Genomic DNA, 15,138 nt, shown 5'->3' on the forward strand with positions numbered 1-15,138 from the left:
AAACTAAGTAGGAGTGATATTGGGTCTGTTGCATGCTCAGGGAAGTAGTGTTTCTTGTAACACAGGAAGAGAAGTAGTTTCATCAGCAGTTAATTCAAAGGAACGACTAACATAGATCAGCTGACAAGCAATAAACTAGGAAAAATGAACTCTGAAATATAACATTTGTAGACAAAATAAAACATATGGAAGGGCAAGACCATCCACTTTTCATAAAGTTTAAATAACTGTTCTTTAGCAGACACAGGACGAAGGAAGATGAAACAGTAGGTGTCTTATAAAAGTAATGAAATGGATACTTTTCGTTATGTGTATCTTGAATCTGCACTCATGGGAGATTCATGCCCATTGTGTAATGAATTAGAGGGAAGGGTCAGTGCAGTACCGGGACTACAGGCTAAATGTGAGGATAAGGACTGGGGTAGGGATGGGATGGCTACCTCAAGTTCTCAAGAAAAGCTGCAGTTAATTGAGTATATGGCTCTGCGTGGAGGAGCGATGTAGAGATCATCTCAAGGAGCCCTGCGCAGTGAAGCTTTTAAGCCTGTGCTAAACTTGAAATATATTTGAAAGTTCCTCTGAGCTAAATGAGATTTAAATATGTAACTAAGCATTTTGCTCATACCTGATAGGAGATGGAATCAGGTCCTTAATTAACTAACATAAGAGCTCTTTGGAATTCTGATGTGATGTTTTAAGAGGAATAATATGACAGAGTAAGGTCGGAGCAGAATTGAACGTCAGTCAGCACAACCAATGCCAGCTTCTCTCATTCTCACAAATTTCAGGTTTTGTAGCCACTTTATAATAAAGAATTATTCAAGAGAAATCATATAAATGTTCAAGAATGAATTTGAGTTGTGCCTTGCAAATACCAACAAAACAACCCATCAGAACTGCTCTTAAGGCACCAGCATCATATACTTTATTATCATTAGAGTGTTCCCTATGGCAATAGCTTCATCCAAGAAGAATTTCAAGAGTAGTTGCATTATCTATTGAAAAGCAATTTTTTTTACTTTCTGTTGAGGCAAGATAGTTTTACGAATAACTCTGAAGTTTACTCTGAAGGCCATTTCAATCGTCCGTAGATCTTATGATATTATGTTACCTTCTTTCGTTTCAAATTCACAGCATAAGAAAGAAAAAGAATGACATAAATTGGATGTTAGGAGAGTTCTGAAGATAGACATCAGAAGAATTCAAGAGTAAGATAAGAACTCAGCATTATTTGTTTTTCTCCATCCTAAAGTAAAAAGAGAACAAAGCATCAAAAGCATCAGTAGTGAGAGATAGCTCAAAGCCAGGACTATATATCATAGCATATAAAACAAGGGAGTTGGCACCACCGGAAGGTCTAAAGTCTTAGTCTGTGGTTTACAGATATTGATATTGCAGTCAGAAAGATTCTTTATACCACAGAAAATAATATGAAGAGCTTTATGCATTTGTTGCAATAGACATTTTAGGTTTTACCTGCTCGTGGCATTTTGGTACTCAGTTGGCTGGATAAGTCTTCATAGTGCTGAGAGAATTCAAGTCCACTGATAGAATGTTATAGAGCAGGATCTGCACTTTTTTAAAGCACTGATGGAAATAATGTAGGTGAAAGTAGGGCAGGATCAGATGCATGTAGTTTATCATGTGTTTAAATTGATTGAGTGCAGTCCTATTCCATAAAGGAAAACGTATTCCTGTCTAATAACTTTAAATCATCATTCAGTCTGTACTGGAAGTTTAGTTGGTATTAAAAATATTGCAGAATTACATTAATTGTAAAATTTTGAGGTAGAGCGATGCTGAACTTTCACAAATAATTTCTTCCCTTAATGCAATTGAAAATAAGTGAAGAAATGCATGTATTTTTTTTTGTATTTGAGTGATAGTAATTATTTATAAGTTAAAGTAGAAAAGGATGTTTAATGTCTCTTTATAATATTTTCAGTTATTTGAAATGCAAAGGGTAAACAGAAAAAATTGTGAGGTCTAGTTTGGTAATCAGAAAGATTAACTCCACTTACAGAAGTAGAGAAGTATGTTGAGCATATTGTTGCCATATGATTTTTATTTGTGCCTGGATGTGCTGTAGCATTTCCTGGGACATCAAGTCTATTTCTCTGCCAGTGCTGGAATTTTTGTGGTGATACATTTTTATAGTGATTTATTGATAGAACAGAACAGCAGCCATGGAGAAATTCTGCAGTGATTGAAATGTGATTAGTTACATGAGGCTCTTTTTTTATTTTCTTTTTTTATTTTCCTAAACTACTTTTTCCTCTTTTCTCTGCCTCTCTTGTATCTGTTTTCTCATTTCCCTATTATTTGTTCCCTCCTGCTTCTGTTTGACCTCATGTTGACCTAAAGGAAACTGTGTTTTATTCCATAGGATTGCATTGCTCTTATAGTATTAGTTCCAATATATGTTATAAACATTCTGGTTGCAGGCTACAGCCAAGGTGCACAACACAGGGAAGACAGTGTAGTTCTGCAGCATAATAAACCTTTTTTTTTGTGCCCTAAGACACACAGGAGTTCAAGGCCCTATCTCTTGATAGAAAATGTTGGTGTAAGCTCCTCTTATATAAGTGTGTGAATATATATGTATCTGTGTATACAGAGGGAGATGTATATATGTACACATGTGTATTTATATCACAAGTTGTAGTGATAAGCAAGATCTTAATTTCAATCTGCGAAAAAGAGAGTTAGTCTTGTGGTTGTTTGGCTTTGTTGTATGATGCTTGCTATCAGTCTCTCATAGTTTCCTTTTGGCTGATGAGACATGCACATTCACTGACAGGGTCCAAAGCTTTGATGCTGAAAAGATACAGCCCATTTCTGCTCAGTCTGATGTAAGGATCCAGTGGGATTGTTTCAGTTAGTTGCATTCAGTCGTGTTTCTTTTGATTTTACTTTCCACATATAACAAATAGGGATTTGTCATACAGCAGTTGATATTTATTAACGTGAAAAGTTGTCTTACGGAAAAATGCACACTCCAGGAAAATGTTTTAGCTTTCTTGCAGACAGGCAGAGCCTGCAAACCCTGTAGTTCTTCGGAAAATGGGATTGCTTACTCTAAATGAGGGGGCATTAAGTGGAAGGGCCATCCTCCCGCAGTGTCGTCTAAAACCACCCTACGTTTACATTTTTCCTTGGCATACGCATAAAAGGAGTACAAAAGATGAAGTGGAACAGTAAAGGATGCTGGAAGCATCATTAACTTTTCGGGTAGCTTTCTTTTGGAAAATGCAGTATCTTTCAAACAATGTGCCGCATGCGTGGCTCAGCCCCAAATCTTCCAGCAGTCTAATACTGGCAGGGCAGGGCATCTGTAGCCCCCTGGGAAGCAGGCTGTGGAGATTTCCTTTTCTCTTCTTTGTTGGTTTTTATTTCCATTTCCTTTTCCTCTCCTTTTCTCAGTCACTTAACACCATTCTGTGCAACAGAGGGGAGCATCTGGCCCCAAGTAAACACCCAATAAAATAAGTGGGGGAAGTTCACAGGTCCCTCGGTGCTGTTGCGTCTGTCTGTCTGGTTGTGGACTCAACAAGATAACCATGCATCAATTTACATTGTCCAGGCTATCTTCACAACCAGAAGTGCTTGAAACCTTATTTTAATAGAAGCCGAGATTCTGGAGAATACTGTAAAATCTCTCCAAAGGCTCAAAATCAGCAATTCCATCTGTGTTTCTGCAAATGTAGAGGAACAATGCCCCAGCTGATTATGCAAACAGAATGAAAATAGTTATTTTAAAAGTGCATAAAATCAATACTTTGGGGAAAACAAGTCAGCTGTGTTTATACTCAGTGTATAGCAGACATTTTGTGTCTTTGTCTGAAAAAATCATAGGAAAGCAAGGATCGCAAGTGAAATAAAGCAGCCGATCATGCGGTGCAACAGAGGGGACTGGAACATCAGATGCCTCAGCAAAGGCTTAGAGCATTTTAGGTTCCTTTTGAGAGAATATAAATTACATTGAGGTTGATATATTTCTACGTTGTTTGAAGTCAAAGCCAAGTGTTCTCAGCACAGAGGGAGTGACTCTCATCCCATTGCTGATCATGAAAGTATATAACTAAACCCACGTCTGTGGTGCTGAAAATTTCCTCCTAAATGCTCTCTCTTTTGGACTGATGGGATTTTTTGCAAGTATTGGTATGAAGGGGTATGTATATAAATAGATATAGATGTGCTTCTCATGCAGCCAGAATCCATTGCTCATAAAGATATTATTCTAAAAATAGGAAACAAAAGCATCTGAGAAACATGGCTGAAAGGGAACAATTTGTAAACCTATAGGTTAAGTGGGATTAAACTTCATCTTTCAGCAAATGCCGTGTTATTTATTCAATGTTTCTCTGGGGGATTTCCCTACCCCCTCCACTTTATAGAGAGTAGTGATGTTTCTTAATTAAAAAATCAAACATGAAATAGAGGCTGCCCCACACAGCCATTCTCTTGTGGGGTTAGGATGGGCGTTGATTTTCTCATGGATGGTTTCTAGCTCTGTTGGACAGAGGCCACAAACGAGAGGAAAAGCTCCATATGGGGATGTCAAGTTGACATCACGCACCCGATGTCAGTGGTCATTGTCATTGCTGCCATCTGCCAGGTGTTCCCCTTGGTGGGGTGGGGTTGGTGGGCATTGTGAGGAAGGTCCTTGATCTCATCAGAAGCATCTTTTGGGTAGATATCTCTTTATTAATTCACCCGCAGTGGAGGTGAATATATTGGAGAAATGAGATTCTTGTGTCCTCTTTTCTTCCATTCTTTCTACCCAGAGCTAGAATATTTCTGAGATTTGGGGGCACTGTAGCTGAAGATACAGTGCAAAAAATCTTTATCTTTTCCCATATATTGTCAGCTAAATAGTTTAGAAAGACGGAAGTATGTTTTTACAGATTTTAATTAGTACTGTAGCAAAAAAAAGTTGAAAATTTACTTGAATTTATCTACAGTTAAGGCAAAGCAAAACATTCTTGAAAAATATTTTGAGATTTTCGTGTATTTCTGCACATATTTGTGAAACACGTTGCTGCACCGCTTCAGAACTCTTTGCAGTTGGACACCACCCATGCTTTGGTTGCTATTATTTCAACATCTGGAGGGTAGTAACAACTTAAGTTTTTCTCATATTTACCTGATTTGCAATTTGAATAATAATAGAAACACCAGCATTTTCAGGTTCACGCAGCTGTCTCTTAAATCTTTTTAGCATCAGGTTCGTTGATGTCCCACCTCTCTGTGGAACAGCAAAATGCGCTCTGCAGGCCAGCGTTAGAAGATGGATTCTGCTCTAGATTCGCTTTGTAGAAGTACACACAGGGATAACTCTGGCTGTTGTCAGGCTGCCCAACTGTGTCACCAGCGATGCCTCAGGATGTTTTAGCAGCATCCTCATTTCCAATGAAACAGCTGACTTCAGAGGCATAAAGCTTTTGGGTCAGTGACTATAAACCTTGGCTCTGTATTAAGGGCCAAATTCATTAGTGGCACAAGGCATTTATCAACTTTTGAAAGAAGCAGCTAGGAAAGGTCTTCTAACATGCCATTGTGTGTATTCATAGTTCTGCATTTGTGCAGCTGATCCATGGGGGTTTTTTTGGGATTAAAATTTAACTGATAAAGCCTCCCTCCCTTCCTAAATCTGGCATTCTCTTTTCAAGTTTCTTATCTGGAAACAAACTCATTTTGTCCCTTCTACAAATGCAGTCCTGGTCTCAGCCATTACTTATGGCTGGGCACAGTCTAGTTACAGCACATGAAAGAACATCAGCAGTGACTTAATGTAAATGGGACAGACTCCTTGGGAATACGCTGGGGATTAGATGTTCAAAAGAATGAAGCACTGCTCTCTTTCCATCTGGCCACTTCATTCCACTGCCGGTCTGGGACCAGTACTTCTGAAATCTGGTTTGCAATGTCAAATATTGATGTAATTCGTTTTGTTCTTAAAAGGCAGAGTAAACCTGGGAAGGTTTTAGTCGTGCAGAGTCACAGTAAGGACAAGCATGGAACAACCGAAAGAAATGCTCTCTGCCAAGGCTGACAACTTCCTGATTGGTTAATTAAAAAAAACTAAGAAAATCTTCAAAATTACAGTTTTGGCATGAGAAAGTAGTATTTTGCTGGTGATAAAGACAAAGATTTTACAGCCATAAGAAGAAAACATATTTCATATTGTTATATTTCAAGATATTTATGTTTTCTGTGTCCTTTGTTTTTTTCAGTATATGGTTTTTATGGTACAAATTATCAAAGTTAATCATAATAGCCAGTCAAGGATTTGTAAATTATTGGCTTATGTTTTACACGGTTGAAACAAAGAGATCAGAAAAGAGTCCACCTTAACCCTGTGTCATGATGGGGCATTAACCAACCCTCATTTTCCAAACACCCTCAAGTTCTGGTGAGGTTCCAGCTGGAATACTGATTTTGTGTATATTATTTCCTCTGAAATGAGCCAAGCCAGAAGTCAAGATTTCAATGTTTTTTGACTGTAAACCAGTCTAGCTCCCTGTGTAAATGTCATGTCTTGGATTAGGTCTGCAGAAGAGGTTCTCCCAGGAGATCGTAGGGATGGTTTCCCTCTGATAGAGCAGCTCCAGATGGGGTGAGGGCAGCAGTGACCTAGAATGTTGCACATTTGGCTCCCAGCTACTGTGACCAAGCAGTCACCTGGAGTAGAAGGCAACGTAAAATTAGGCACATTGCTGAAGTTGCTAATGCTTTAATGGACACCCAGCTGGAGAGCAGCTGCTTTACAAATTTCTCACTCCCATTCCATTTTATGATGAATTGCATTTATCCTTTCTACCTTTTAATTTTTTGTGAAGATAAATTCCATTCTTCAAGTAATGACAGTGACTTTTTCAATCTTTTTTAGGGACTTTATCCCAATCTCCTATCCATGTCCAAAGGAGGAGAATGTATATTTACAGCATCAATCTGAGTTTTTACTTTAGAGGTTTTCTGTGCTTTACTGAGCAATTCAGTTTGATAAAACAGATATTTTTTTCTTTCTGTGCCAACTCTGAAGTTACAGAACATCACATCTTGTTACTCCACATTATATCAGCTCACTTGCAGTGCCAGTATTTTAACCGCCATAGCAAACGGATAAAAAATTTAAATTGAGTATTTCTTGCTAAATTGCACTTGGAGAAACTATATTCAGCCTATTTCATTCCTTCCATAGTTTCTTTTGGATAGTTTTTATTATTATGCTTACTAGCTCATGTCTACAGTGAATGGTGTTTGGAAAAGCATTTGGATTTAAATCTTTGCCTTGTTGAAATCCATAGAAGTTTCAGCTTTGAGTTAAGCAGTATCAAGTTTTAACTGTGATGTGTTCAACAGCAGAAATAAGTTTGTCATACCTGTCAATGAGATATACACTATTTAGAAAAAAGAAAAATCAAGGTTAACTTATTTGAGTAATTGTTCTCATGTATGTAATCTCATATTTTCTCCATGCTTTCCATAACAATTCAGATCGCTGAGAACACACTCTATTTTCTTGTATATGCTCTGGCAACTGAGAGTATCAGCTTGAAAACATATGGGCTAATCGTAACCCCAAGATTAGAGTAACTACACACAGTTTGCATCATGATTTCTGGGCAGAGGAAGGGTTTGAAGGACGAAGATGAAAAAATCCAAACCTGCAAGCGAAGCTCAGTGTACCGGGTCCCTGTGCTATTACGATTTGTGTTCACACAGCAGAGCTCTGTGTTGGAACAGTAAGAACTCATATTTGATCGGACCCAAATTTGCAAAGTTGTTAATCTTGAGAATGGAAGGGGCTGTTGAAGGAAGCTGCAGCTGTTACTCGGAACAGCATCCATGTTAACGGTGTTGTAGCATTTTAACCAGCGTCCATGTGGGTTTGATGGATGCTTTTGTCTTAGCAGTGTGATCTAGACGCTGCTTTTACTGGGCCGTTGTTTTAAAAGATAGTCTGAAGTTCTGAGTAACAGCTCAGTAACACCTTTTATTCTTGCAGGAATGGGGGGAGGGAGTAACTCCCATACGAAATATAATCATTGCAGGAATGCTGGAGTGAGTGTGTGGGACGAGTATGAACTTCTGCACGCTCAGAGCAAATATCCCATCCTCCCTTTCTGAACATAGCAGTGGGCCAAACCCACGTTCCTTATGAATTTCTATGTGATCTCCCGTGGTCTGTGAACTGCCAGGCACCGGCGGCTAAATTAATACCATCTAGGAAACGGGACTGTTCGTATAATCTCCTCTCTCTTAACATGCCTGTGCAGTCTGAGCCACAAATTGACCCCTATTGATCTGATTTGCCTACACTTCTGTGGAGCAGACAAACAGAGCAATAGACCCTAATTCACAGTACCTTATTTAGGTTCCTAGGTAATAATTCTTATTTGCATTAATCACATTCATCAACAGGACCCGAGGCTGCCTCCTGGCTTATATGCATTCCTCTTCCTGACAACAGAACAAAAAAGTATCTGCTCTGAAAAACAAGTGTTTTAAGTATATTGATACTTGATACTTAATAGTTGCAAAACTGAACTGTTAGAAAGAAGACTGTTTTTCAAATCAATGGCTCACGCATTACTGTAAAATATATCGATTAAAAACAAAGCATAATGTTAGTCATTTAGTCAGTAGAGTGATGCAATACTGAAATAAATTTATCCTTTGACTTTTGCATTAACCTTTTATTGACTGCTTGCATACTCATAATTAACACACACTTTAGCTAGCTTGGTTAATTTTAGCATCGTGATCAGTGTCCTCTAATGTAGCTGATACCCTGCTCATCAAAACGTCAGCTTAGCTCAGGGGACCAGGGCCAGGCAACTGTCTGTCCCAGGGAACGTGCACCTGCCCCTGGGGCAATGAGCCACCTTCCAACGGAAGGAGTCACATGTTGTCCTACAAACAGTTATACAAATGTTTGTCATGATTTAATGTAACTTATGTTAATGTTCAACTATTGGTAAATATTAATAAGCAAAGTCTGTTTGGCAAAAATGGACAAAAAAGAGATTAAAAAAATCTGTAAAGTTTACAGGGGAGAGGTAGTGAGAGTGTGCACCACAATAGTAACTTATTATTTCTTAAAAATGGGCTTTTCTAATTGAAACTGGCACAGATCTTTATTGTTTCAGCAAGAAGGTAGGGACCATGGAGTTTTGTGCATTCTGCACGTCTTTAGACAAATGTTCCTTTCTTTGATATGCTGGTGAACATGTATCATCAAGGTGTTAGAGCTAAATTGCTCTGAAATATATCATGGCGTTTTTTCTGCTCCTATGCTGCAAATAAGGTATGAAAGATGCCTCTCAATTTGACGTCTGTTCTGTCTCTCAGAGCATCCGTTATTTCCACTCTTAACACATTTTGTATATACAGTATACACATATTAGATCTACTATCTTTTAGAGATTTAACTTCATTTGCTCAAATAAGTTTTTAATTGATATATAATATTTTAACTTATAAATCTTAGTGCTTTCCCACTACAACCTACTTCAGTGTTTGCAATTTTTCCCACATGGAGCCTCATTAATTCTTTTGTATCCATGAAGAGACAGAATTTTGGTTTAGTCTGAGTTATCTTTTCCCAGATACGAAAGATACAAAAAGAATTTGAAATAATTTTGTGCAGTTATTTAAATGCCTACAATTGTTCCGCTTCAGTTTAAAGTGTTGCTGCCCTTTTGCAGGATCTTCTGATCTGTTACTCTGGTGCGAATTTAAGAGCATTGCAGGAACAATTTCTCCCACAGAAATTTATTGAAATCAGTAGTGATGTACTCACCTGGAAAGGACTGTTTTCAGAAAACACATATTGGGATGACTGCGTTTGCCCTTGCGATGCCATTCAGGTGAAATGCTTAATGCACTGCCGGGTGCAGCCACGTCTGCTTATGACCCAGACTCTTCTCTTTAAATATGAGCAACCTGAGTTGACTTTGATGTCAGTGGATCTGGCACAGGGATTGTAATTTTGGTCAAAATAGATGGCTCACAAAATGTAAAAATGTAACGTTCATTGCTGTTAATGCTGGAGGTATAAAGCAAAGCCGTGGAAATCCTGGATGGAAAGACAAAGGAGCTCTGGGATTGCAGAACTTGGAATACTAAGGCACTGCTTTCCCCCTTTTGATAATTTTACTACATACTGATGCATTTCTGTCACCAGACTTGCACACTGCCATTCCTCCTGTCCCTCCTGTGGAATGTGATGTGGCTGAAACCTGCAGAGTGAGGGGTTGCCGGGAGGTTGAGGCGCATGTTGGTGGTGGGGCGACCTGTCAGAGATGGCTCTGCTGGAAAGAAACATACAGAAGGGAAAGTCGCAACTGGAATATTTGCTCATGGGCTGTTCAGTCACAGCATCGCTGTGACTGCTGACACTTTTAGTGGCACGGATGCCCAAACCCCAAACACGAGGGAAAAGCTGGTCAATCAGGTTATGTGAGAGAGCAAGGGAAAAAGAGAAAGTACCCTGGAATGGTGAAGAAGCTAAAAGTTGGTCTGTTTTCCCTCTCAGTGGAATTTCTGTTGTTAATAGCAGATGCGTGAGAGAGAGAATGTTTATTATTAAAAGTTTTGCAGACCACATAATATGCCTGCAGTATTTACAGCTGAGCTTCTTGATTTGTCATCTGCAATAATCTCTACATGGTTAATTTATCCACTTTTAGATTGAAATGCTTAAACTGGAATATCTTATCCTACCCAGCAAATTGAGCGTATTATTTTGTGCCAAGACAGAAAATAAAGCAAGATTTTAAAAGCCTTATAGAGTTATGCTGTAATTAGTTTCAGCTTCCTCTGCATATTAATTTTCTCCTGTTCCTTTATATAATTTGGAAAATGTCTTGAGAACATGATGGCACAATCAGTTAAGTACCTCTCAGAACTCACACACTAAACTGCATTTGCTCTAACAACTATTATAAAGCAGCCGGCAAAACAAATCCTCTGTTATTCTGTACAGTGCAGCTTATCAATGCAAACAGTTTAATATTTATGCTAAGAGGATTGTCACAAGTAGCTTCTGTTCCTTTAATTCTTGTTTTAAATAAATAATGAGAACATTTAAACACATTACTCTTCCCAGGGCCCTGAGGTCGGCTAATCTTATTATTTATGAAGTGATGTGCTACATAATAGTACTTAGTGCATGTTAACAGATGCTATTATCAGGGGCTGATGTGGAGAGCTGAAGATATATTGGAATGTTATGTGTTAATACTGTCCTTGTGGTGTAATGTACGATGGATTGAGTGCCCAGGATGCTGCCGCGGCAATTAACCACACACCAACATGGGTGTAAAGCTGAAGTATGTTTTCTCATGGGGATTACACTGCCATTAATAATTCCCAAGAGAAGAAGACATCTTTCATTTGGCAACAGTCTCTTCCAGAAGGCCAGTGGTGTAGACAAGGAAGCTGTGTGTGTGTCTGTGTGGTCAGAGTTCATTTTACCGAGATGAGACACACATATATGTTGAAAACAACTTTAAAACTGTTACAATTATGTGCTTAATAGAACATGCGTTTTAGAAAATATCTTGCAAGAGATACAAGTGTATTTCTACAATTTGATTTTTATGTCATTGAAGAACTACACAGGCCTGCACTACATACTAAAATTATAGTAATTCTTAGCATTTTTCTTTGTCTTGCCCCATTGCAAACATTAACTGATTAATCAGCAACATGCAAATTGTTTGAGAGGAGAGGAAAAGAAAGGGGAAAAATCCTTCTTAAACTGTGACAGCTTTTTTGACGCAATATGTTATATTACAGCCTAATCCTAAGAGTTGTGATGGTTGCCAATTATAAAACTTTCCTTTGCAGGCTGCAGTTAAGTTGAATATTATAATTAGATTTCAATAGCATTGATGAATAATCCATTTAATAAAAACCACTGTAATTTAAACATTTTCTCTAGGGACTAACATACACTAACCTCTTAATTTAATTTTATTGAAGTTTTGCCCACCTATTCATCATTGGAAGTTGTTATTAACCTCCATTTCCATTTATCTTTATAGAATTTTCTCTTTTTATATTGCCTTTTTCAGAGCTAAGCAGGTTGATACACTTGTAAATCTCCAGAATCTACAAAGCTAGTCCGGCTTCTTTAATATTGTTTAATCTATCCCCCCTGACCTTAATGCAGTAAATTCAGTTTAATCTTTCTCAATAATCTAGTAATACATTGGAAACTGGCAAACATTTAAATCTGATAATGGTTTAATCACATACTTTAAATAACAGCTGAGATAATGAAAAAATAATTCACCATATAAAGGTACACTAACTGAGTTTTCTCTGTGATTGGCTTTTTGAGAAATCTCTATAGAAAATACAAAGCCTACAACAGAAATCAACTTTACTCTAAATGAACAATCCGTTTGGTTAGAAGATGTGATATTTCTTTTTTATTATTGTCTTTCTCTTTAAATTAATGCATAAATGTATCCTCGCTGAGTATTCAGTTTCTTGACACAGTTTTACTTGAAGTGGTTCATCTGCTTACCCTTCTTTTCAGATGCCAGTCAGAAGCGGCAGAGAGCTTGCCAGAAGACCAGAAACCAGAATGCCACCCCTTCTGGACAGATGAGGACTGTAACATGCCTCTGCCATATGATCTTGAAGAAGTAATTGCTCATCTACAAAATATTGTTCAGTGGGTAGAATAGCAGGTGACCTTCCAGCCTAGAATTATTAATGTTCATCATTTGGAGAGAAGCCTTTTAGTTTAAAATAAATCTTTTCAGCCTGATGTTTCGTAGATCATATGTTATTTTATGTGACAATGCAGATTTCACCCAGTCTTCACGCAGTACCTTAGTTACCGCCTCATAATAAAAAAGGCCAGGCTCCCAATCTACAGAAACAGGTAGCTAGACCTGAATTCCAGAACACCAGCCTCAGTTCTTTCCTCTTCCACTCTAGTTCCCATTGACCATACAGACCATGGATATCTGTGTTTCCACAAGTTCCCTCGCTGTCTGAATTCCGGCTTCTGTGAGTGCCTAGAACTGCCTCTGCCTTGGCAGGCTGGAGCCACACAGGGTGTAGCTCACACTTTGACAAAGCAGAATCCATGATCTGGGCATCCTAGTGAGCTGTGAGCTGGGGGTGAGCCTGCTGGATATCTCCAGGATAGAGCTGTGCACACAACATGGTGAATTCTTCATGCACTAAAACAGGTACAGGAGATGGTGGAGAAAGTCCTTTATGCAATAGCTCCTTGTCAGAGCGAGGACCATCCTGACAAGACCCCTAAACTTTCTTGCCATTTTTCATCATGGCAATTGAGTAGTGCTGGAGAGATTTCCAAAGGGAATCCTGGGCTCCCTGGAAGTCAGAATTTCTTTCCCAACCATTCCTTTGTTTCTGTGTGTTGTGAATCCTATTCTAAGGCCAGGTTTCTCTGTACGTTGTTTAAAGAGCTAATAGACCTAAGTAAGAGTCCCTGATGGATTACATTTAGGTTGTGTGTGATACTGAGCCTTGCAGCATCTGTGTTGATCTAGTGAGATCTACAAGAACAAAACCACAAGACTATGAGAAATGAAGCTATTTGTGATCTGTTTTGTAATAATATGCTATAAAAAGAACAATTCTGTGTTGGATGATACAGGGCACTCCTAAATGAGAGAGGAATGGGATTTTTCATTCTGTTAAGTTGCTATTTTAACTTGAGCTGGCGTACACCTTTTCCTTTGTCATAAAAAGCAGAAGAAAATCATGTTATGGTGAAACAGCACTCAGTCTGTATTACCACTACAAAAGAAAAAAGTAAGACTCAGAGCTTGACGTTGCCACCAAAAAATGAAACCGCCTCCTGTGTTAATCTTGTGTTTAAAATCCCTGCGGAGGCCAGGCCTACCCAGAGCACACCAGACACTGCACTGGCAAAGCGCTCTGTGTGCGGATGAGGCTTGGACCACCAAAAATTGTACTTTTGACAGCAAAACATATGCCAGACCTCCCTGGAGCTAAAGAAGCTGTGTCAGCAAAAATGCAGTTTTAGTGGTGTCAAACTGTGTCCACACCTACCAACTTTTGCCAGGACAATTACATCAAGTCAAAATTGTTCCTCTTAACACCTCTGATGTAAGTGTGCCAGCAAAAGTATAAAGACCTGCATCAAGCATTGTCAGTGTAGCCGTGGACTTCTGCTAAAACTGTTTTCCACCCTGTAGAATGTGAGGACTCTCTGAAGAATAGATTATTATTTAAAGTAGGTTTGATTATATTATAACCTGGATCCACACATTTATCTGTTGTCTCTTGGACCACAGATTTCTTGTTTTGAAATACTGTGTTACAGGCATAGCTTTTTCTTTCCTGCACTAGCTAAATCTGCCTTTACCATTGGGCAAATAATGTGTTTTTGGAGTAATGCCACACTGAATACTGTTTACTTTGGAGATCACTTAGAGAAAATCGAGCTGAAGATGTGGGAATTCTGCTTTTGAAAAGGCAGTTCTCACAGAAACAGATATTACTTTGGAAACGGGCAAGATGAATCCAAACAACCTAATGATGTAACACTGTTAACACAGCATTGGAGGAGTGGGTTTGTTTGTTTATGCCGTTACTTTATGGTTATTTTGTGCATAATTAAGCACTGCTAGAAACCATGGGGATCACAGTATTGAAATGAATCTGACAGCCATAAAGGGTAGGGAAGGCACATCAATGTTGTAGTTTGTAGCTGAAGTGGAGGCATAACTATTAAAAAATGATTGGCAAATAATTATTCCCAGCAGCAGTGAAGAAATACCAACTGTTGTTTGTGGGCTTTTTTCTCTTGTATTAGGAGACTGCTGGCAACAATAATAGAATTTTTAAAAATACATGATTCTAAGTCTTCTTAATGCTGAAGATTTAAGTTAGTGAGCTAGCTGAACTAGTACTAGACTCGGTGCAATCAGCCAGCTACGGATGGCAATGACATAGAGAAATGAGTGCCTTTGGAATGGATAAGACCTAAGATTCACTGGCAAAATACCAATAATCAAGTGGTTAAAGAGGTTTAATGCTCTGTGTTGCATTCCGGTCTCACATCATCTAAATCAGCGTAACTTGATTGGGTTCGGTTGAAAAACAAGACTATAA

General features: G+C 38.5%; 1 protein-coding gene across 11 annotated transcripts in view; it reads left to right on the top strand.

The window, feature by feature from the left end:
• The window catches only part of FTO (FTO alpha-ketoglutarate dependent dioxygenase), a 322,731-nt gene that overhangs the window by 217,133 nt on the left and 90,460 nt on the right, over positions 1-15,138 (top strand). For 5 of the 11 annotated variants that reach the window (XM_071814483.1, XM_071814482.1, XM_065848050.2 and 2 more), the window contains one exon: positions 12,557-12,790. The exons of 3 other annotated variants lie outside the window; for them this stretch is intronic. In XM_071814483.1, coding sequence (XP_071670584.1) covers positions 12,557-12,669 — 113 coding nt within the window. In that variant the 3' untranslated portion in view covers positions 12,670-12,790. Of the gene's footprint in view, positions 1-12,556; positions 12,791-15,138 lie in introns of those variants that run through there. 3 more of the 11 variants (XR_011741310.1, XR_011741309.1, XR_011741308.1) reach the window with 3 other exon arrangements.

Source organism: Patagioenas fasciata, chromosome 13 (genome assembly GCF_037038585.1).
Source record: "Patagioenas fasciata isolate bPatFas1 chromosome 13, bPatFas1.hap1, whole genome shotgun sequence".
Classification (NCBI taxonomy): Eukaryota; Metazoa; Chordata; class Aves; order Columbiformes; family Columbidae; genus Patagioenas; species Patagioenas fasciata.